This window comes from Peromyscus eremicus, chromosome 3 (genome assembly GCF_949786415.1).
Source record: "Peromyscus eremicus chromosome 3, PerEre_H2_v1, whole genome shotgun sequence".
NCBI lineage: Eukaryota > Metazoa > Chordata > Mammalia > Rodentia > Cricetidae > Peromyscus > Peromyscus eremicus.
Window position 1 is genome coordinate 132,245,301 of NC_081418.1, and position 22,869 is coordinate 132,268,169.

General features: G+C 46.8%; 1 protein-coding gene across 2 annotated transcripts; it reads right to left on the reverse strand.

The window, feature by feature from the left end:
- Nucleotides 1-1,589: 1,589 nt before the first annotated feature.
- On the reverse strand, nucleotides 1,590-20,262 carry Atp6v1e1 (ATPase H+ transporting V1 subunit E1). Of its 2 annotated transcripts, none has more exons than XM_059258505.1 (9): nucleotides 20,089-20,262; nucleotides 15,875-15,940; nucleotides 14,274-14,383; nucleotides 13,320-13,386; nucleotides 9,561-9,650; nucleotides 8,831-8,899; nucleotides 6,648-6,742; nucleotides 4,102-4,189; nucleotides 1,590-2,102 (listed from the first exon to the last, which is right to left on the reverse strand). In XM_059258505.1, the coding sequence occupies exons 1-9, from the start codon at nucleotides 20,119-20,121 to the stop codon at nucleotides 2,040-2,042; spliced, it is 681 nt and encodes a 226-aa protein (XP_059114488.1). In that variant the 5' UTR covers nucleotides 20,122-20,262; the 3' UTR covers nucleotides 1,590-2,039. The 2 variants fall into 2 exon arrangements, with proteins under 2 accessions (XP_059114488.1, XP_059114489.1); XM_059258506.1 differs by lacking the exon at nucleotides 20,089-20,262 and adding an exon at nucleotides 19,555-19,875.
- Nucleotides 20,263-22,869: the final 2,607 nt, after the last annotated feature.

The window sequence follows — 22,869 nt, forward strand, 5'->3', positions numbered from 1 at the left end:
AGGACTCACAACCACTGAGCCATCTCTCCAGCTCCTACTCTTGAGTCTTGTCTCCTACTCATCACTTTATAATCATGTTACACTAAGAACTCCAAGTCTCATGGGCCCCAGTTCCTTCCTCCACAGCCTGCTATAGGGAAGTGGGATAATGCCACCAGATGACATCGGGTCCTAAGAGAACAATCCTGGGGTTTTGGTTTTGGTATTTCAAGATAAGGTTTCTTGTTTAATAGCCCTGGCTGGCCTCGAACTCATAGAGACATGCCTCCCGAGTGCTGGGATCAAAGGCCTGCGCCACCACTGCCCGGCTAACAATCCTGTTTTAAGAACAGGAACCAGGGCTGGGACACAGCTCAGTAGGTGGAGAGCTTGCATAGCAAGCTCCTGGGTTCCACCCCCAGCACCTCCATCCCCAGCATGGTGGTACATGCCGGTCATCTCAGCACCAAGGAGGTGGAGGCAGGAGGGTAGGAAACTGAAGGTCCTCGGCTGCCAATAACCAAGTTCTAGGCCAGCCTAGACTGCATAAAACGAAACTGCCCACAAAACCAAAACACAAACTGAAAAGTCATAAGGAAGCCAGGGTTACCTTGCCTCCCACTAGCAGGCAAAATCCATGCACAATAATTACAAGACAGAATGAGGAGTCCACATCACCAGTTGCTCCGCTGTTCCTGCTGGGGGTCCAGCTCTCTGCTGGTACCGCCACCACTTCCTTGTTCCCAAGGGGAATGGGGAACCTGAATCAAGCCGCCAACCTCGACTGTTCCCAGGGCTGCTGGCAGTCCGTCCTCCCCACCACCTTGGGCCCACCTTTTATTCCGGTTATGTACTCGTCAATACAACTCCACCCTTTGGGCCAAACCACTCCTGACAACTGGCTAGTGGAGCAGAGACAATTCCCATCACAGAAAAGAACCTACATTAGTCCCACCTAACTTAAAACCTGGTCCTGGGGGCGGGCGGATGTGTATGCAAATAACCACCTGAATGCTTCACTCTCTGTAAGACAGTCAAAACCCCACCAGAGACAACTCTGTGCATTCACCTAAGGACAAGGGAAAGCATGGATGGTGGCCGTGGAAGGATCGATACTAATACAAAGCTCCTCCCTCCAAAACTCGGGCTTTTTCACTTTGTCCAAATAAAACTGTTCCAAACTAGATGCATGGACCGTAGTTTGGGGGTGTGTGGCTCAGTGTACAGTCTATGCTTACCATGTGAGGCTCTGGGACCTACCCCTAGCACATGTGCACACACAAGGCTGTCCAGACTCTGGGACAGGTATACTGAACGTGTGTGTGGTGTCCATGTGGTCACAGGGCTGCAAGAAGGTCTAGTAAAATATTAATACCATAGGGATGCAGAAATAGTTCCTTTCTGGATTTTTTTTTTTTTTTTTTGTTCTTTTGGTGGTGGTGGTGGTAGTGGTAGGGTCTTCTTTGTTGCCCAGACTGGCCCCCAACAATCCTTTCACCACAGCTGGGACCACAGATGTGTGTGTGTGACTGTGCCCAGCAGAACTCACAATGCATGTCACTGTGCCCAGCACAAACTCACAGTACCTTACAAAAAAAACGACAACCAAATCCACATAAACCTTTTGTTTTAATAAATAAAGAGTATTTGTGGCTTAGATTTTAAATCATGTTTACAGATAAGGAAAACCAGACCCAAATAGTAACAGTGAAGCTGGTGTTGGAGGAACGTGAGCCCAGCATGCACTTTACACCCGAAGAGCAGGGGACTGCATGCACAACTCACTCTAGATGACTAGGAGCAGAGAAGGAATGGGTCCTTGGGGAGGGCCACACAGCATCATCTGACCCCTCCCATCCTGCTCAGAACCAGCGCACAGCTGTGCTGTCAGATGAGCTGGGGCTGGGCTCCTGTCCACACCAAGTGGCCTGGCCCTTCTGTTGACATTGGGCATGAGCTGCAGAGGGTATCCACTGATTACCAGGATTAGAACAGAAAGAGGAAGCCACACAGATATCTGCTTCTCCAGTATAGCCTTGATGAACTGCACCTCCCCCGGCTCAGTCCAGAAACTTCCTATTGGCATTTGCACCAAACAAGGCTCCCCGGACCTCCGGCATCATCTGTAAGGAAGCCAGTCAGTAAATAAGGACCTCAGACAGGGCACCGCCACAGGGCAAAGTCAGAGCTAAGGACATGGGACCTGTCCTATCTGCTGCCCTGTGCCAGAGGCACTTAAGCAGTCACACTATGTGCTAACACCAACTGCTCACAAAAAGGCAGGAAAGGAAAGGCCTGAAGTTATTACTGAACTTTCTTGGAGACAAGGTCTCAATCTTAGCTCAGACTGGCCTTAGACATAGTAATCCTACCCCAGCTTCCCAAGTGGCAACTCTACCCTGTCTGACTACTCTGTTTTTTGAGAGACAGTTCTTTGTGTAGCCCTGGCTATCTAGGAACTCACTCTGTAGACTAGGCTAGGCTTGGAACTCAAGAGAGATTTGGCTGCCTCTAGGCATGCACTACCACACCTGGCCTAAACTACACACTAAACCAGGGATTCAGAAAGTTAGCAGTGCAGCTGCTGACCACCATGTCTGGAAGATGACCAGCCTTTCTTCTGCAGAGCTACCAGCTTAAGTCGTGCTGGGATCAAGAAAAACGGGCCTTGGTGGTTCGTGTTCCTGGAGTTGTGTCCATGCCAGTGGATGTCCACACGCTCCAGAAGAGAATTTGACATTGCTGCTGCTGTTGTTGCTGTTATAGCAGTGGTGGCCACCGCTGCTACTGTTTCTGGGATTAACATTTCATAATTGCTTACTACAGCTAACACAGTGGAGACCCTGGCAGCAAAAGTAGCTACAACAGTTAATTAATCTTTCATTTTATTGGGCATGATAAATTTAATTCAATAGTTATATACAATTCGTTTGGCTTTGAAAACTATAAATTTATAAACTCAAGATCCATTTGCTTTTGGGATACCATCTTACAAGGACTCCAATTTGTAGTAAGGCTCGTTAAGGAAAGGAATGGCTCAGTTGCCTTTAACCTACTGGCTATGGGTGGGATAGGACCTCTGTTGGTCTTTTCTGTGTCGAACACACAGATTGCAAGCCCAGCGCCACTTTGAGATTTTTGGCAACAATTAACTCTGCAGCTCACACACAATTGAGCCTGTATGATAATGAGTATTCAGAGACGAGTAATGCCTGGGGGGCGCTCATTAACCTAAGATAGAGCGCCTGTGTGGCCTGGGCAGGCATCTCCATGATGGGTAAGGTGACCTGCTGACGTCCCACACAACCTAAGTCAGCAGCTCATTTTCTAGTAAAAGGGGGACCTGTAGGGCCCTGGCCCCCATTTTGGGTAACTGTTGCCTTGCTTGCTGACCTTGACCTTGATATCCTCCCTATGCTAATTCCCTGCCGGGTTCCACCCTCCTGAATGCTTAAGGGAAGTTCCTTGTCTGTGTATCCTGCATAATGGGCCTTAACAGTTTAGATGAAAGATTGTAAAACATCTGTAGCGAACTTCTGCCCTCTGGTGTTCTCCCATTGTGCTGTAAGCCTGTATTTAAGACCTCCTCCCTCCTTCAATAAACGGCATTCGGCAAAATTAAAAGTTAGCAGTGCAGCTGGCTGTTGACCACCATGCCTGGAAGATGACTGGCCTATGTTTCCTTGAGTTCAGTGTGCGAGTGTGAAAACGTGAGAACCAGCAGCCTCGCACTCACTTTGAAAGGCCTGTGTTCTCTGCAGTCCTTGAGAGTGAGTGCCAGCCTGGTGTGGACTAGTCCTTTACACTATGTGAAGATATTTCAAGGTGATCGCTTTAATAAAAATCTAAACAGCCAATAGCTAGGCAGGATTTCTGGGGCAGAGAGGAGTCACCAGCCAGACATGGAGGAAGCAGGAAAGCAACGTGGGCAGAGTATAGGTAATAAAGCCACGAGGCAGGAAGTAAATTAATGGAAATGGGTTAATTTAAGTTGTAAGAGCTAGTTAGAAACAAGCCTAAGCTATCAACCGAGCTTTCACAATTAATAAGAAGTCTGTGTGGTTATCTGGGAGCTGGCAGGTGGGATCAGCCAACAGGTAACCAGAATTCTTCTGCACTCACCTGTTGGGCTATGAGGTCCAGCCGGCTTTCCAGAGTGTTGGAAACCTTTATCTTGCGATCCCCATTATAGATTTCAACTCCACCAGCTCTACAGAGAACACAGGAATAACAGTCTTAACCAGCTGTGCCTCCATGACGCTTACACCACTTCCTTGGCACAAGGTGGCCTAGGCAAGTGAGTGCACAACAGGGCAACAGGCTTGACATTTATTCAACAGCTTCAGTGAGACCTTACGCACAATACCAAGTGCCTGCTGAGCACAGCTATGTGGTTACATCATGCTGCTCAGTTATAGCCAGGCCTCCCCGGCTAGGTGGAAACTGGTTTCAGTGATCACAGCTCTGAATCAACAGGACTCCGGGGAGGAGGCACTTGCATGCTGCTGAGAGACAGGGAGAGCGGATGACTCAACATCCTTAACAGCCTATTATCTGCCTCTAGTCATCCCACTCAAGAGTGTACACAGGTCAACTATATTACAAAGAACCACGGGCAACAAGATTCACCCACGACCACTTCTGTCAATTACTGAGATAAACGGACCATCAGACAGGGCCTGGATGATGTTTGAGATAACACCTCACTAGGTAGTCCAGGCTAGCCTGGGACTCACCATCATGCACAGGCTGGGAAAGGTTTTGATGATGATGATGGCCACAGACACACCCACTTCCCCCTCTGATGCTCCTCAATGGCAAGATGGTGCTTTGCTAAGATCCTGACTCCTGGTTGTTTGTTTTTGGGGGAACGTGAGGACAGTAGGAGAGGAAATAGCAAGTGTTCTAGGCAAGCACTGAATGTCAGCTTTGGTTTTCTCTCTTTTGTGTTTTGAGACAGGGTCTCACTATACAGTCCAAACTGGCCTCCAACACTCTACCCTTGATCTGAGTCAAAAGGCTGAGAAACCATAATCTATCCCACCTCAGCCTCCTGAGTGTGAGCCACCATGCTTGGCTAAGCCTACAGCTTTTGTTTTTTTTCCGAGACAAGGTTTCTCTGTGTAACCCTGGGTGACGGGGAACTCGCTTTGTAGATCAGACTGGCCTTGTACTCAAGAGATCCGCCTGCCTCTGCCCCTAAGTGCTGGGATTAAAGGCACATTGCCACCAGTGCCCGGCTCTGGCTGCATTAAAAAAAAAAAAAAAAAAAAAAAGCCGGGTGGTGGTGGTGGCGGCGGCGGCGGCGGCGGCGGCGGCGGCGGCGGCGGCGGCGCACGCCTTTAATCCCAGCACTTGGGAGGCAGAGGCAGGTGGATCTCTGTGAGTTTGAGGCCAGCCTGGTCTTCAGAGCTAGTCCAGGACAGGCTCCAAAGCTACAGAGAGAAACCCTGTCTCGAAAAACAAAACAAAACAAAAAACCTCAGGCCGGTCATGAACTCTTGACAATCTACTGCTTCAGCATCCCAAGTCTTCAATTACTGTCAAGTGCTACCACGCCAGCTTTTCCTGTGAGTTTATTCAGAACTATTAGTATACCTGCCTATGGCAGTGGTGAGTCAGATCTGAAGATACTATACAATGGTATAGTACTATACTGTATATATAATGGTACTATACACAGGTACACTCACATCCACGAAGCAGACCCTCTACTCCTGAGTTACGCCCCAGCCCAACCGTTACTATTCTCATCTCTGAAATTCAAAACACACAGGATGGCAAGGGCTCCAGCGGTATCAGCCTCTGAGCCTCATGACTTTTTCACTGTCTGCTCCGTTTCCACAGCACACCGGCACCAGGGAGTGCTGCCTAGACATGAGCTCATTTGAAGTCCTAAGAGCAGTAGGTAGGTAGGTAGCTGTACTTCAAGTCAATGGCGTCAGCTGGGCACGGTGAGCCAGGCCATAACCCCAGCCTCCTGATTTCAGATTGCTGGAAACAAGACCAATTTGGTCTACAGAGTGAAATCCTGTCTCATCCAGTCACCACCAGAAAAACCAAAACAAAAAGAAGTCAAGGCTCAGTGAGATTAAGTAAGGGTCCAACACTGCTGGGACAGTACTCGGCAAAAGCCCCAGTCTAATTTTACATTCCTAGCCTCCTATTCTTTCCATTCAGTTCAAAATGTGTCCCAAGATTCTGCCCCAGGTCAGGCAGTGGCAGCAGGGTGACATCAGACAGACACCACTGCCCCAACGGGGAGTTTCTAACGTGTACCCCAACTGCACTGTCACCTCCTCAGTAGGAAGAAACCTTGTAGTTACTTGACCGGAAGGCAGCTGTGGGCACCTGCTCTGGGCATGGACTCTCACTTCCCTAGGGCTAGTCTCCACACTTCCCACAGAAACCTCACCCAGCTCTGGGCAGTGGAAACGCCACCACTCTGACCACAGAGGAGCACCTGGGGACACAGCCACACCTCTGTCCTGCAGCAAAGACCTCCCCAAGAAAACACTTTCTTATTTAGGGTTGAGGAGTAAAGCAGGTATGGGTTCTACCACTGAGCCACCCCACCCTCAACAACAACCACCACCACTTTGTAAAAGGCCAGCACCACAGCCATTCCCACAGCAGGCAACACATTCAACAACAGGAAGTCTCCTTACATTTCCTCAGGCAGGTAGGCCTCCTGGTCAATCTGGACATCAACATCTTTTTTGGTGGCAATTTTATACATAGGAATTGCTTTTTGTACTGCGGCCTAGGGGGAAAACCAAACAGAGAACAATGAAAGATTTTCAAGTAAAAGCAAACTTGGCTGCTGATCACATGTTGTAAGGTGCATTCCTGAGCCTGCACACAGGAGGGAGGGAGGGAGGGAGAGACGGGCTCATCTGTGAAGACCATGGGTCTGGCGACTGAATGAACACACCAGGGACAAGGCTCAGGTGTGAGGTGTGGGGCAGCAGACCATGTGGTGTCAGGAGCGTGGTGGAGGTTGGGCTGCTGGCCTGACCTGCAGAAGTGAGGACTCGGCACTTACTAAAGAGGTGCAATCCACACCCCTTACGGTAGCTACTACAGAGTACTGGGCTGGAAGGCTGGTTGGGGTTAAGAACAAAGTCTGCTCTTCCAGAGGGCTGAGATTTGATTCCAGCACCCACAAGGCAGCTCACACCCATCTGTGACTCCAGTGCCGGGGGACCCACCACCCTCTTCTGACCTAGAGGAGCACCAGACACACAGGTGGTGCATGAACATACAGGCAGGCAGAATACCCCCACACACACAATTTTTAATTAAAACAAAGTACTGTCAGGTATGAAGAGATAGATACAAGAACCTTTATGCACTTGTGGGTAGAAATGTAAAACACAAGGCAGAGGCAGGCGGATCTCTGTGAGTTCAAGGCCTGCCTGGTCTACAGAGAGAAATCCTGTCTTGTAAAATCCTAGGGGGGTGGGGTGGGGTGAGGCGGGGATGTAAAACACAACTGCCTAGGAAACTGTATGGCCCTTCCTAAAAAATCCAACAGACTAAGCCGGGTGGCGGCGCACGCCTTTAATCCCAGCACTTGGGAGGCAGAGGCAGGCAGATCTCTGTGAATTTGAGGCCAGCCTGGTCTACAGAGTGAGTTCCAGGACAGCCAGGACTGTTATACAGAGAAACTGTGTCTCGGGGGAAAATAAAACTCTAACAGACTAAACTTACTTAGGCATCTGGTCACTGTAGGCACTCCAGAGACCTTTGTTTCTAAGTCTCAAGGGTAGGCAGTGCCCGGGCACACAGTGACTTCTCAACTGTGGCTGCTCTAAGCAAACTTCTGCTTTCAAAAATCTAAGTACAGGGCTGGAGAGATGGCTCAGAGGTTAAGAACACTGGCTCTTCTTCCAGAGGTCCTGAGTTCAATTCCCAGCACCCATATGGTGGCTCACAACCATCTGTAATGAGATTTGGCTCCCTCTTCTGGCCTGCAGGGATACATGCAAACAGAACACTGTATACATAATAAATAAATAAATCTTTATAAAAAAAAAAAATCTAAGTACAAATCGGAGGGCCAGGCTCGGTGACACACCTTTAGTGCCAGCACTTGGAAGTTAGCTCTCTGTGAATTCAAGGCCGGCCTGGTCTACATAACAAGTTCCAAGCCAGCCAGAAACCAAGACAGAATCAGAGCATGGATAAGCAAAATGTGGAGCACCTTAAACTACTTCTTTTTACAGTATTTGTGTGTGCACAGAGGTCAGACACCTTGCAAGGGTCAGCCCTGGTCTTCCATGTGGCTTTACCTACTGAGCCATCTTGCCTGTGTGTAGTCTATTTTAGATGCTGGAGAATCACTCACTGTCTTGACTAGTTTTACCTCAACTTGACACAAGCTAGAGTCACTTGGAAAGAGGGATTCTCAATTGGGAAATGTCTCCCTAAGACTGGCGTGTAGGTAAGTCTGTAGGGCATTTTCTTAGTCAGTGGTAGATGCGGAAGGGCTCAGCCCACTGTTGAGTGGTGACACCCATGGCTGGTGGTCCTGAGTGCTCTAAGAAAGCAGGGTGAAAGCAGGGTGTGGTGACATGCCTTCAAATCCAGCGGGAGGCAGAGGTACGAGGATCTATGAGTTCAAGGCCAGCTTGTTCTACATAGTAAGTTCCAGGTCAGCCAGGAATAGATACATAATGAGACCCCGTTTGAAAACAAACACACACAAACAAAGCAGGGTGAGCAAGCCAGCAAGCAGCACCCCTCCACAGCCTCCGCATCAGTTCCTGCCTCCAGGTTCCTGCCTTGGCTACCCTCAGTGGTAACATCTGTGACACTTCACCCCGTTTCCAACAACTAAGTTCTGTACCTTCACCAAAGGGAAATCTTGTTTTCTGCAGCGCACAATCATCCGAGGCTCCAACAGCTGGTACAAGCCCTGTAAAAAGCAATCAGAGTCGATAGTGGGAAACAGAGCACAGTGTCTTGGAGTTCTTCCCAGTGTCACCCAGGAAGCTCTGCAAAGACAAGATGCAGTATGAGAACAGAGAGCACACCTTGGATTTGGATTAACACTAGACACAGGTTGGAACCAGAGACTTTCAATGGTCAACCAAATTCCTATGGAGTCCTATTAACCAGACTGAGAACAAATACTCTGCATGAACATGAGTAAAATAAAAGATTCATAACCCAGAAGCAAATAATTTTGTTTGCTTGAACTTTTTTTTTTTGCAGTACTAGGCACTGAACCGAGGATTATCCACAAGCTATGCAAGTATGTCTGCCCTTAACACCAAGCTTTGTCCTCAACACTAAACATGGGTTTAAAGCCACGTATTTCAAAGGTCAAACCAAAGTATGGACGTGTAAAGCTGCAGGCAACAGATGGATTTGACTAGAGAGTTAGAAAGGACTTGTACAATTATAGGAAATAGTCTCAGACAGACAGACAGATGTCGCCACCTTGTGTAGCACACAGACAGGAAAGAGGAAGGAAAAAGAAGCCGAGGTGGGAAAGCCGAGCTGGCCCCCGACAGACAGACGTTCAAGGCTCTCAGGACTGCGCTGTGCTCAGCCAACTTGGCATAGAAGCATACCTGGAGGACCAGCCCATCCAGCAGCACCTGGTATCTGGTTGTATCTTTTACCACCTTGCTGAGTCTCTGCTTTGCCTCATTTAGCAGATCCTACAAAGAATGGAAAGAAAAGCATTGTATCTACCCATCACAGCTCATGCCCACCGCCTCACATCCACTGCTGGGTTTTCACTAAACACACATCCCGAGACACATGATAATGTAGGTGTCTGTGTTACACACACTGCTAAGAAACTAAGTCTCATGCCTTTAATCCCAGCTCTTGGGAGGTGGATCTCTGTGAGTTCGAGCCTAGTCTGGTCTACAGAACGAGTTCCAGGTCAGCCAGGGCTACACAGAGAAACTCTGTCTCAAGAAACAAAACCAAAAATGAAAACAAAAAAAGCAAGCAAGAAATGCTACCTTTGTTCCTCTGCCTGCCCAGTGCTAGAGACCAAACGCAGGGCCTGTACTTGCCAGGCAAGTACTTTACCAGGAAACTAAATCCCTAGCCCAAGAAACACCATTTGGGTTTCTCTATGTATACCTGGTTGTCCTGGAACTCGCTCTGTAGACCAGGCTGGCCTTGAACCCAGATGTCCGCCTGCCTATACCTCCCTAGTGCTGGTGGGAAACACCACTCTTGTTATTAGAGTTCAGTCTAGCAGATCTGCTTGGCCCAGAAACCTATGGGACTGATGAATCTGAAAAGATCTACACAAGTGTAATTCCAATCCAGAGGTGGAAGGAGGACTGCTGTAAGCATCTGAGGCCAGCTGGGACTACAACCAACATCTGGCCAGTATGGTGGTACATGCCTGCACTGCTGGGGCAGTGGAAAGATGACCAGGAGTCCATGGCCTGACTCAACTACATAGGGTGTGGAGGCCCAAATTGCTCAGGGTCAGAGAATCTGAGCTTGCTTTACCCAGCAGGGCTCCATAAGGGGATGACTGGACCATGGGCATGGTTACCAGGTGATTGGAAGGGTCTACACTTGGCTGTCTAGCAAGGGGGAGGTCTTTTGCCTCACCCCTTGGCATTGTTATAAAAAGCCCCTTTGAATAAAGTTCTGGGCCTTGGGTATTGACCCAGGTCCTCCCGAAGCTATCCTCTGTCTATCTTTCCTCTTGTCAGCTAGGCCTATCATTTCTACCTAATATGTCTTATCCCTCTCTCCTCAAGAGTGCCCTGGAAAAAGTGAGAGCTGCCTCCCACAATAGGGAGTTCCAGATTCTAGGACTATTGACACCTTGTCTCTAAACAAAGACAGCCAGGCACACACACACGCCTTTAATACCAGCACTCAGAAGGCAGAGGCAGGCGGATCTCCGAGTTCAAGGCCAGCCTGGTCTACAGAGTGAGTTTCAGGACAGCCAAGACCACACAGAGAAAGGCTGGAATGTTTCTCTCCTAGGTTACAGTGATTCTGCACAATGTGGTTGCTTAAAACAGTCATACATCTAATTTCCTTTTTATTTTTGACAGTTTCACTGTGTACCTGTGGCTGGCCTGGAACTCACAGTGACCCCATCTTGGCCATCTGAATGCTGGGGTGCAGGTGTGCACCACCATGCCCAGCTTCATGTGGTGCTGGGACCCAGTTACACCAGTTACACCAGTGCAAGAGCTTCCCAGACACGAGGCATGCTCAGTGCAAGTTCCAATTCAGACACCCTAGTCCCCAGTCCTCCCAGATCCGGAGTATTTGACTGTAGAATAAAAGAGCTTTATAGAGTTCTCCTACTTCTGTTTTGTTTTTTGTTTTCTCAAGACAGGGTTTCTCCGCATAGCCCAGCTATCCTGGAACTCAATATGTAGACCAGGCTGACCTCGAACTCAGATCCACCTGCCTCTGCCTCCTGAGTGCTGGGATTAAAGCCACTGCCTGGCTTAAATTTTTTTTTTACGAAGAACTTTAAGAAGTTTTCTGGGCCGGGCGGTGGTGGCACACGCCTTTAATCCCAGCACTCGGGAGGCAGAGCCAGGCGGATCTCTGTGAGTTCGAGGCCAGCCTGGGCTACCAAGTGAGTTCCAGGAAAGGTGCAAAGCTACACAGAGAAACCCTGTCTTGAAAAACCAAAAAAAAAAAGAAGTTTTCTGGGTCAAATCTGACATCAGACTATTATCAGAAGTATGTATACATGTACACACACACACACACACACAGACAGAGGCTGGAGATTGGCTTGGCAGTTAAGGGCACTGGCTATTTTTGCAGAATTTGATCCCAGTACCCACAATGGTGGCTCCCAGTTGTCTATAGATCCAATTCTAGGGAGTCTGACACCATCTTCTGGGCTCCAAGGATTTCAGGCATACGCATGATACACAGACATACATACAAAAATATAAAAAAATTCATAGGCTGGAGAGATGGCTCAGCGGTTAAGAGCAATGGCTGCTCTTCCAGAGGTCCTGAGTTCAATTCCCAGCAACCACATGGTGGCTCACAACCATCTATAGTGGGATCTGATGCCTTCTTGTGGCATGAAATCGATAGAGCACTCACATACATAAAATAAAAAATCCATGAGAATAATGCATGGAAAAATTAATTTTTCTTTTTTTTAGAGACAGGATCTTAACTCTGTAGCCCAAGCTGGCCTCAAACTCCCTGTGATCTACACCATCAAGACCAGCTGGCTGTATGTGTGACACAGGGTCACTATAACTCAGGCTGGCCTTAACTCAGGCAATCCTCCTGCCTCCACCTGCTAAGTGCTGGTGTTACAGGTGGAGCCCTGTGCCTAGCCACGGAACTCTTATTTATTTTTCCATTTTATAAGGAAACTTGTGCCTCCAGAGCAAACAGTGACCCACCTGGCACCTTTCAGTCTCTCAACACAATTCAAGAACTCATTCCTTCTGAACTAAGTGGTCCACGGCTATAGGTTTTCTTCTCCAAAAGGCCACAATTCTTTCTGAATGATGACGCTGTTTTCCTGTTAAATGGGGACTATACTCTCTCACACTATGTATACTGTTTATGATACTGCCCTCTAAATAAAACAACAAAACTGATTTTTTTGTTTTGAGACAGGATTTCTCTGTATAGCTCTATCTGTCCTGAAACTCACTGTAGATCAGGCTGGCCTTCGCCTTCTATTGCTGGGATTAAAGGTTCATACCTCCATCGCCTGGCTAAAACAATTTTTTTTCTAAATTGAAAGGAGGTGTGGCTCTTAGTGGCTCTATATTCGGCCCCTTCTTCATGCACTCATGGTTTGTTTCTTGCTGCTGTATGATCTAAGACCGTCTTGTATGCCATCAGCTTAAAAGGTCACCAAACTCAAGGTCAGACTCTTATCATGCCTGCATTTATTATTAATATCTAGTATAATGATTTGCTAAACAAATGTTTTTCTATCCAAAAAATGCTCATAAACCTGAGCATGGTGGTGCATGCTTGCAACTCTGCACTCAGGAGACTCAGACTGGTTGGGTAGTGGTGGCACATGCCTTTAATCCCAGCACTTGGGAGGCAGAGGCAGGTGGATCTCTGTGAGTTCAGGGCCAGGCTGGTCTACAGAGTGAGTTCCAGGACAGCCAGGACTGTTTCACAGAGAAACCCTGCCTTCAAAAACAAAACAAACAAAAAGACAGACTGGAGGATCATTATGCCAACTACCTATTGAGACACACTATCAACAAAGCAAACCAACAAAAACCAACCCAACCAAACACAAACCCCATTATTTCTAAATGTTAATTAGTGGTTATCATGAGAAAGTGAATGGGCATTTCACAGTTCCATAACCACTAGAGCTAAATACTCACAGTGATGAGGTCATCTCTTGCTCTGAGGACTTTGAGTCTGGCTTGATTCATCAGATTGGACATTTGACTACAAAAGGGATGGGAGAATATCAAAAACAATGGCCACAGAAAAACACACAACTTCCCACGTAAGAGCAAAGGATGCTGGATAATCAGTAAGTCACCTGTCAGTCACCCTGTGGGTTTCCACGGTCTTTCACCCTTTTTGTTATTGTTTTTTGAGACAAGGTCTCACTGTGTAGCTCTGCTGGCCTGGAACCCAGAGCTCCTCCTCTGCTGGATTACAGGAGTGTACCACATGCCCAGCCCCTCTTTCCCCTTTTGCTTTGGAGAGAAGCTGTAGCCCTGCTCATCCTTGCCATTTTTGAACTTGTGACTTCCAGACACTAGCTTCCACCCCAGCTAAGGTTTCTGTTCCAGTGACAGAACTCCACTAACTTGCTGAAGTGAAGAACTAGACTCCCTGTTCAAGGCCAGCCTGGTCTACAGAGTGAGTTTCAGGAAAGCCAAGGCTACACAGAGAAACCCTGTCTTGAAGGGAGAAAAAAAAAAAAAAGAAAAGAAAAAATAAAGAACTGGACTCTCAAACTGCTCTGGCTTGTCTCCATAATTTTGAACTTTTTTTTGGATGAAGAGTAGATCTCGGGGATGGAGTTTTGGTCCCTGAACAGGGTAAGCAAGCAGTGGCCGACTGAGCTACTCCCTGTGACCTTGTTTCATTGACCTTCAAACCTTCTTAATGGCCGAGGGCAGGGCTCAGCTGGTTGGTGGAGTGCGTGGACTACACAAGGCCCTGGAGTTGATCTCCAGCACTGCATAAATCACACATGGTGGCAACACGCCTGCAGTCTCATGGGGAGGTGGAAGCAGGAGGGTCAGCTAGCTCAGGCCAACCTGGGCTACAGACATAAGCCTTCTTTAGTTTAGTGCATTAACTATCTATCACCTCCTTACATTTTCTTCTGCTGTTCAATCTGCTTTTCCTTCTTCTCATAGTATTCCATAATCTTCAGTCTTTGGGTCTGCACCAGACGACCTTTCTCAATGTTGAACTCTTCTTCTGCCTAGGAAGAATTAACATACATTAATTCAGCACATTGGATTTGGCTGATCATTTTATTTTAAACATCCAGGAACCAGGAATACTTTGATATGTTTACTCATTCCCTATGTGAAACAGAAAATCTATTTTAACACTTATCCTCAAAGATACTTTCTTCTATTTTAATTAAAACACTTTATGTGCTAAAATTAAAGGTATATGCCAACACTGCCCTTCATAAAAATTGTTTTTAAACTTCAAGGCCTCTTCACCTACACAGAAATACAAGGTCAGCCTGTAGTACATGAGACCCTGTCTAAAATGAGAACAAAAGAATTATAACTTTAGGAAAGTTACCGATTTAGTTACTCAAGGCTTGGAACAGGTATTTGAACTTTTACATTCTTTCTAAAAATTTATTATTTTAAATTATGTGTAGGTGTGTGCTAATGCCCATGGAGGCCAGAAGCATCCATCTGGATCCCCTGGAACTGGAGTTACAGACAGCTGTAAGTAAGCTGCCTAACACGGGTGCTGAGAATCGAACTCAGGTCCTCTGGACAAGCAGTAAATGCTCTCAGCTGCTGAGCCATATCTCCAGCCCCTGAACTATCTATCACATTCTAAAATGAATGCTACCAAAAGACCTAGCTCATTTGGTAGAGTGCTTACATGCATGTAATTCAATACCAGCATGCCATAAAACAGGTAAGGTAGTACATAATGATCCCAGCACCTGGGACATAGGAGTCAAGAAGAATAGGAGTTCAAGGTCATTTTTTCACTACATTGCTGAGTTAAGAGGCCAGCTTGGGAGAATGACGCCCTCAAGAGAAAAAAAAGAAATGTGGCCCCCGGCAAAGTAGCTCAGAGGGTTAAGACGTTTGCCACCAAGCCTGAGGACCCGAGGTCCAAGGATCCACACGGCAGAGAGAGAACTCCAGAAAGTTTGAGCTCCACACATCCCACCCCCCAAAATAAATGCAGTTGGAAAAAAATTTAAGTGGCGCTGGAGAGAGAGCTCAACTGTTAAAGGCACTCACTGCCCTTACAGAGGACCTGGGCTCAGTTCTGAGCAGCCATATCTGATAACTTTCCACTACCTCTAAGTCCAGTTACAAGGGATCCAACACCCTCTGGCCTCAAGGGTACCTGTATGCACATGGTGCATATAAATTCATGCAGTCTCACACACATACACACAAACAGTAAGTAAATCTGTTTTTAAGAGTTTCTTTTTAGCTGGGTGGTGGTGGTGCACACCTTAATTCTAGCATTTGGGAGGCAGAGGCAGGTAGACCTTTGTGAGTTTGAGGCTAGCCTGGTCTATAGAGCTAGTTCCAGGACAGTCAGGGTTACATGGAGAAACCTTATCTGGGGGGGTGGAGGAGATAAAGATATGTTCTCACTGATCAGATGTGATGTGAAACTAAACAATTTTAGGAGTAATAAATATTGCTTAGGAAAACCCAATAGCATGAACCTTTAGATAACTAAAATCCGAAAATCTCACCTTTGCATCTATTTCTTCTGCTTTCTCATTGGCTTCTTGTTCGATGAAAGCCATCATGTGCTTAATCTGTGTGGGGAAAGACATTATGCTTTACGTCAGTAAGAGAAGACAATGACATTTAACTTCAGAGTCACGAGGTAATCACAAGAGGATTACCAAGTTCCAGGCTTGCCTTGTCTACAGGGAACTTTCCATGGCAGCCAGGGAAGCGGGTACGAAGACTTCAGGAGGTACAAGACTGACTGCCCTCTAAGCACCATCCGGAACAACCCGCACAACCGAGGACATCGGACGGAGCGGTCACCACAAGCGGCTCACTCCAGTTCCCTCAGTTTACTGCTCGTCCTCACCTCCAAGGTGTCTAGATAAGCTCCACCCTCCACCTGCACCAATCTTCACATGGCAAACACCTCAGGCCCCAGCTTACCTCCCACCGCTGTGCTCCTGGCACACTCTGCATGTACCTCCTCTACCAAGGACCTAACATCTGGAGGCTTTTTCCATTTTTCTTTATTGTGTGTGTTAGTGGGTGTGCAGAGGCCACAGGGGCCAGTCATCTGTAGAGGTCAGCTCTCTGCTTTCCACCACGTAGGCCCCAGGGATTGAACACGTCATCAGGCTTGGCATCGGGTGCTTCACCTGATAAGCCAGCTGTCCTGGTTGGGTTTCTTGTCAACTTGACACAATGACACAAGCTAGAGTTAGTTATCTGAGAAGAGGGAACCCCAACTGAGAAAACTGTCCCCATGAGATTGGCCCATAAGCAAGCCTGAACGACATTACTTGATTAGTGATTGATGTGGGAGGGTCTAGCCCCACTGAGGGTGGGGCCACCTCTGGGCAGGTGTCCCTGGGATATGTAGAAAAGCAGGCTGAGCAAGCCAGGAGGAACAAACCCTTAAATAGTTTGTTCCACGGCCTCTGTTTCAGTCCCTGCCTCCAGGTTCCTGCCCTGATTGGACTGTGATATGTAAGTGTAATTGAAATAAACTCCTCTCCAAGTTGCTTTTGGTCATGCTGCTTTATCACAACAATAAAAATCCTAACTAAGATGGCTCATCAGTTAAGAGCACTGGCTGCTCTTCCAAAAAGATCCCAGTTCAATTCCTAGCACCCACATGGCAGCTCACAACTGTCTGTAACTCCAAGATCCTCACATACACACGCAGGCGAAACACCAATGCACATTAAAAAAGAAAGAAAGAAAGAAATCCTAACTAAGACAGAAATAAATGGTATTTTTAAAAGTATTTAAAAAGCTGGGCATGGCGGCACGTACCTGTGATCCCTGCACTCAGGAAGCAGAGGCAGGTGGAAAGCTTTGTGAACCATCCTGAACGCATAGTGAGACCCAGGCTCAAAACCATAAACATACTTTAATAAAGTGATCAGTGTTTATAAATGCTCCAAGATCCATCTGGCTTCCTGGGTGAAACCAATTCAAACCTGTATTCCCTGCCTTCTTTAGTTAGGCTGGACCTCTTGGCTACAGATCTGCCTTGATCAGCTTAGCCTAGAGCAAAGGTGCTCATTTAAACTCAGGCCAGAGAAGCCTGTTTACAGTCAACCAAGATTCTAAGAAAATGAGTCAACCCCTAAAGGACATTTAACTCCACCCCCCAGCCAGAAAAAACAGACATTTAATGATGTGGGGTTTGGTTTTTTGTTTTTGTTTTTCTCTTTGCTATCCCACTAATAAGGTTTTTTGGAGTCTGGTCCCTTAGAAAATCTGATGTAATAAATGACCATACTCTCTAGACAAAACAAAACAAAACAAAACCACATTTAAAAAATGTTGGGAGAAAGAGGACTCTAGGATTTTGTTTTGTTTTTCCTGACAGAGTTTCTCTGTGTAGCCCTGGCTGTCCTGGAACTCATTCTGTAGACCAGGCAGACCTCAAACTCACAGAGATCCACCTACCTGTCTCTCAAGTGCTGAGATTAAAGGCGTGCACCACCACTGCCCAGCTAGAATCTAGGATTTCTTAAGCGCCTACTCTATGCTTGACACTTGGCCTATATACTGCTGAGAATATATTGAAAAAAACACATTGTCCTTGGCCTGGGAGTGTAGCTCACTGGTAGACCACTTGCCCACCAAGACCTAGGTTGGAACCCTACTACCACAAAACAAAACAAGCCCTCAAAACACAAAAGACATGTTCTCACGGGGTGAGCACAGACTGTAGGCAGGGTTTCTTCATTACTTCACTGCTTTGTTTCTGCACTATAGTTTTCCTGTGTAAGCCTTGGCCTCCCACACAGTTCTAACAAGGAGTAAGAAGGGAACTGGGCAGAGGGTGGACAAAAAAAAAAAAAAAAAAAAAAAAGGAACTGGATTGTGCCTGCTAAGAGCATGTGGAGGGTACTCTGCTTTTCCATTGCATCATGTTTTTCCTACGCTAAAAACCCAAGGCAGTAGCTGGGTTGGTGGTGGTGGTGGTGGTGGTGGCACGCCTTTAATCCCAGCACTCGGGAGGCAGAGGCAGGCGGATCTCTGTGAGTTCGAGACCAGCCTGGGCTACAGAGCGAGATCCAGGAAAGGCGCAAAGCTACACAGAGAAACCCTGTCTCGAAAACCAAAAACACCAAAGCAGTGATAAATGTTCCTAAGCCCCGTTTTCTGTGAAAATACCGTAGGGTTTCTTAACCTTCTTCATGGATGTCACCCTACTCCCTTCTGTAACTGCCCCAGCTCCCTCTTCCTTCTCCACCCCACTCCCCAAAGAACCTTACTGTTCTTAATGCATATAAGGATGAAATGAAACATATTTTTACCAAAAAGATGGAAACATCAAAGACAAATACACTGCTCATCTAGGAAGATTCACAAGCCAGTTAGTGGGCTTTAAGCAGGAGTTTCCTGGTTCTTGAAGGAAAAAAAAAAATAGACTTCGTTTTCTAAACTATGCAGGTATTAAATTGCAGCTTTCAACTTCCTTTTCTGGAAACCCATAGGCAGCTCGGGTGGGGAGATCTGCATCTGCCATCCCAGCACTTGGGAGGCTGAGGCAGGGGACTACCTGGGCTACACATCACCAGGCTAGCCAGCACTACAAAGCAAGAACTTACTTCAAAACACCAAGGGAACCTCCCCAATATATAAATAAATAAATAAATAATGAATAAATAAACAAGAAAACCTACTGGTAATGTGACCACTAAATGCAAAGTCCCTGGAGACCTTTTATCAGTCAGCTAGACAATGGGTTAGCACTTTTCTCTTGTCAGGGACCTGACAGCAGCACCCCGATTCTCCCTAGACTGTGCTTTATAAAGTTCCTTAATTTTGATTGAATTTAGATTCTGAAGTCGGGTTGTGAAGCCCAGGTGGCCTGAAATCATGATTCCGCCTGTTTCCGATGCATCTAGGACTACACGTGTCATCACTAGAATTATAGTATTCCTAATATGTAAAAACTTCAATGTACAGCACATTTTAAAATATTAAGTAAATTTCCCCAAACTAATTATATGCATTAAAAAAACAAACAAACAAAGACCTTAAGCCAGGTATGCACTCAAGAGGCAAGGCGTAAGAACCAAGGGGCCAAGTTCATTCTCGGTTACAAAGAATTGGACAGCAGCCTGGGCTACAGGAGACCCTGCCTCAAAAAGAGGGCAGAGGAACTGACCCGAGCTCATGATTTGCTTAACATTTTCTATAAAACCTAATTCACCTAAATTTGTGGCTTTTAAGCGCAATAAGGCTTTCTCAGCCGATAAATATTAATGGACACCTTAGGTTCATGATTATGACTTCCCCAGATGCATAACCCCGGTTCACACCACGAAGGTACTCAAAAGGCCAGCTGCCTTTTCCCAACAGTCTCTTTCCTATCATATATGGTGGGACATTCCTTCGGGTTGGGAAAAAAAAAACCAAAAACAGCTTTCAACCTCTGCACTAAATCCTGCCGGATTAAGCAGTGAAAACCCCAGGAAAAATGGGGTTGCCAAGATGGAAGGCAGAGTCAGTTGGAGGCTCCGTGACAGCAAGTGGAAGCAGGAGACCAGCGGTCACGTGAGACGCGCTGCAATCCCCTCTCTCCGGGTCCGCAAATCTTCGCCGCGCAAACTACCCGCCCTCAGAATCGGAGGTCCGAGGGGCTCCTCCGCAGAGCTCCAGCAGCCCTAAGACCCGGCTCTGCAGGAGCCAAACGCCAGCCCAACCCTCCGTACTGCGGCTGCGCGGCACCCAAGGCGGCCCTCACCTGCTTCTGCACGTCTGCATCGCTGAGGGCCATGGCGAAGGCGAAGCTCGACCAGGAGACCGCTTCGAGGCTGGGCTTTAAATTGCGGCGGAGCAAACTCGAGACGAAAAGCCAGTGCAGGATTCCCCTTCCTTTACTTTATAACCGGCTTCCGGTTCCTGCCAGGTGACCAGGAGGCCAGAGCCTTCCCAACCAATAGAACGAGAATTGTACCCTCGGAAGTTCCGCCCTAGCCCCGCCCTTCCTCCCTGGCGCATGCGGGGACTGTCCATCCTCCAGCTGACTCGTGACTGCTTGTCAAGGACAAAATACTCCGCAAGAGAAAGGAGAGTGCTTTAGAGATTCTTGTATCAGACTTTAATCAGAATTACTTATACTTATTCAGCGGTTGCTTTTGTAAAACAATTTTGTCTTTTTTTTCAGGCTGGCCTTGAACTCCTGATCTTCTTGTTGGGATTATGGATACGCACCGTGCCTGGCACAGCCACTGTAAACAATTTAGATAATTTACTCAGCTCAGAACAAAAAACAAACAAACAAAAAAGGCCAGGTGTGAAGGTTTATGTCTTTAATCCCAGCCCTCTGGAGGCAGACAGGTGGATCTCTGCTGTTGGAGGCCAGCCAGGTCTACAAAGTGAGTTCCAGGACAGCCTGGGCTACACAGAAAAACCCTGTCTCAAACAAACAAATAAATAAACAAAACTTTACCCAGAGCTTGAGATGTGGCTCAGTTGGCAGAATGCTTGTCTGACACACACAAAGTCTTGGATTTCTGTCCAGCATCTGTGAGCCCAGTGTGGTGAGGCATATTCACAATCCCAACACTCAGGTGGAGGGTGGAAAATCGTTCTAACCCTAAATTCCACATCATTCCTTTACATTGGACATTTGAAGGCTGCCTGGGCTAGAGATTGAACAAGTGTTTTTATTTAAATGCAAACCATGGGGCTAGAGACATGGCTCAGGGATTAAGCGCACTGGCTCCCCTTCCAGCAGCCCTATGGCAGCTCACAACTGTATCTCCAGTTCAAGAGATCCAACAGCTTCCATGGGCACCAGGCATGCAGACAAAACACCTATACACATTTAAAAGAACAAAACAAAACCCAGACCAGATTTAGCGTTAGTAAAAACAGAGCGAGTTCCAGGATAGCCAGAGCTGTTACACAGAGAAACCCTGTCTGGCAAAAACAAACAAATAGATAGATAGATCTATCTGGAAAAAACAAACAAATAGATAGATAAGATAAAAATAAGCCCTTCACTATTTATTTATTATCAAAGAAGAATTGTGTGAAAAACAGACCATACCAATATGCACTTTCAGTCCAGTTCTGATCTTGTTTGGTTCAGGAGGACTTGCAGGCAATGTACTGTGCCAGGGCTTAAACTTTTCCATTCCTAACTCTTTCAATTTTACATTATCCTTGGTATTACAGGGATATAAAATAGGTAAATAAATCATAAATTAAAAAAACAATTGTTTTATGTAATTTTATTATTTATTAAAGTCGGAAGCAAACTTGCATAGTAATGAGATGGGTGTGCTTGTTTAATTTTATGTAAAGAATTAAATCATGGCTGAATATTTGATACCTAAAGATACAGAGTCTCTAAAACATTTTTCAGAGTTAGTGAGGGGGGCAGGCTGGGGAGCAGGAGGAAGGAGGAGAGGGGGATCTGTGGTTGATATGTAAAAGGAATAGAAAATTTCTTAATAAAAAAAAAGGGTCTAATGTCTCTCAGGCTGACCTTGGAACTAGCTATGTTGCCAAAGATAATCCCAACCTTAGCTTCCTGCCTCCATCTCCCAAATGCTGGGATTTCGGGCACCATTGTATTCAGTATTTGTGTAGTGTTAGGGATTAAACCCAGGCCTTGAGCATGAAAAGCCAAGTGCTCTATCCAACTGAGGTAGAACACCAGCCTTCTGTTCCTGAGTGTCTTCAGATTTTTAAGGAGTGTTGTCAGGTATACCATCAATTATTTAGTTTTCAGACGAGACGTCTCTATGTTGTCCAAGCCTATCTCCAACTCCTACATCCCCTGCACTCAGGAAGCTAAGGTGCGGGGCTCTTTGCTATGTCGGGAATAACTGAGAGGCCAGTGCTGTGCAGAAGGAATTAAGACCAGACTGATAGAGAAGAGGGGTTTAAAGAGATATTGCAAAAACAGGCAAGTTCCCAGAGAAGAGCTTGCTCTGCCAGAGGAAGGAGGGAAAGCTCTTTTTAATGGTGGGTGTACTGGCTGGTTTTGTGTCTACTTGACACAAGCTAGTCATCAGAGAGGAGAGAGCCTCAGTTGAGGAAATGCCTCCATGAGAACCAGATGTAAGGCATTTTTCTAAATTAGTGATTAGTGGAAGAGTGTAGCTAGAGTTTTCCTGCCTGGCCCACAGTCAGGGCAAATCTCTTTCACCTGCCATCCCACAGCCTCTCAGACCCGACCAAGTAAACACAGAGACTTATGTTGCTTTCAAACTGTATGGCCGTGGCAGGCTTCTTGCTAACTGTTCTTATAGCTTAAATTAATCCATTTCTATAAGTCTATACCTTGCCACGTGGCTCGTGGCTTACCGGCACCTTCACGTGATACTGCTTGTCCTCGTGGTGGCTGGCAGTGTCTCTCTGACTCAGCCTTCCACTTCCCAGCTTTATTCTCCTCCTTGCCCCGCCTATACTTCCTGCCTAGCCAACGTCCAATCAGTGTTTTATTGATTAATCAGCAACACATTTGCCATACATCCCACAGCAGAAGAGGGCCCAGCCCATTATGGGTGCT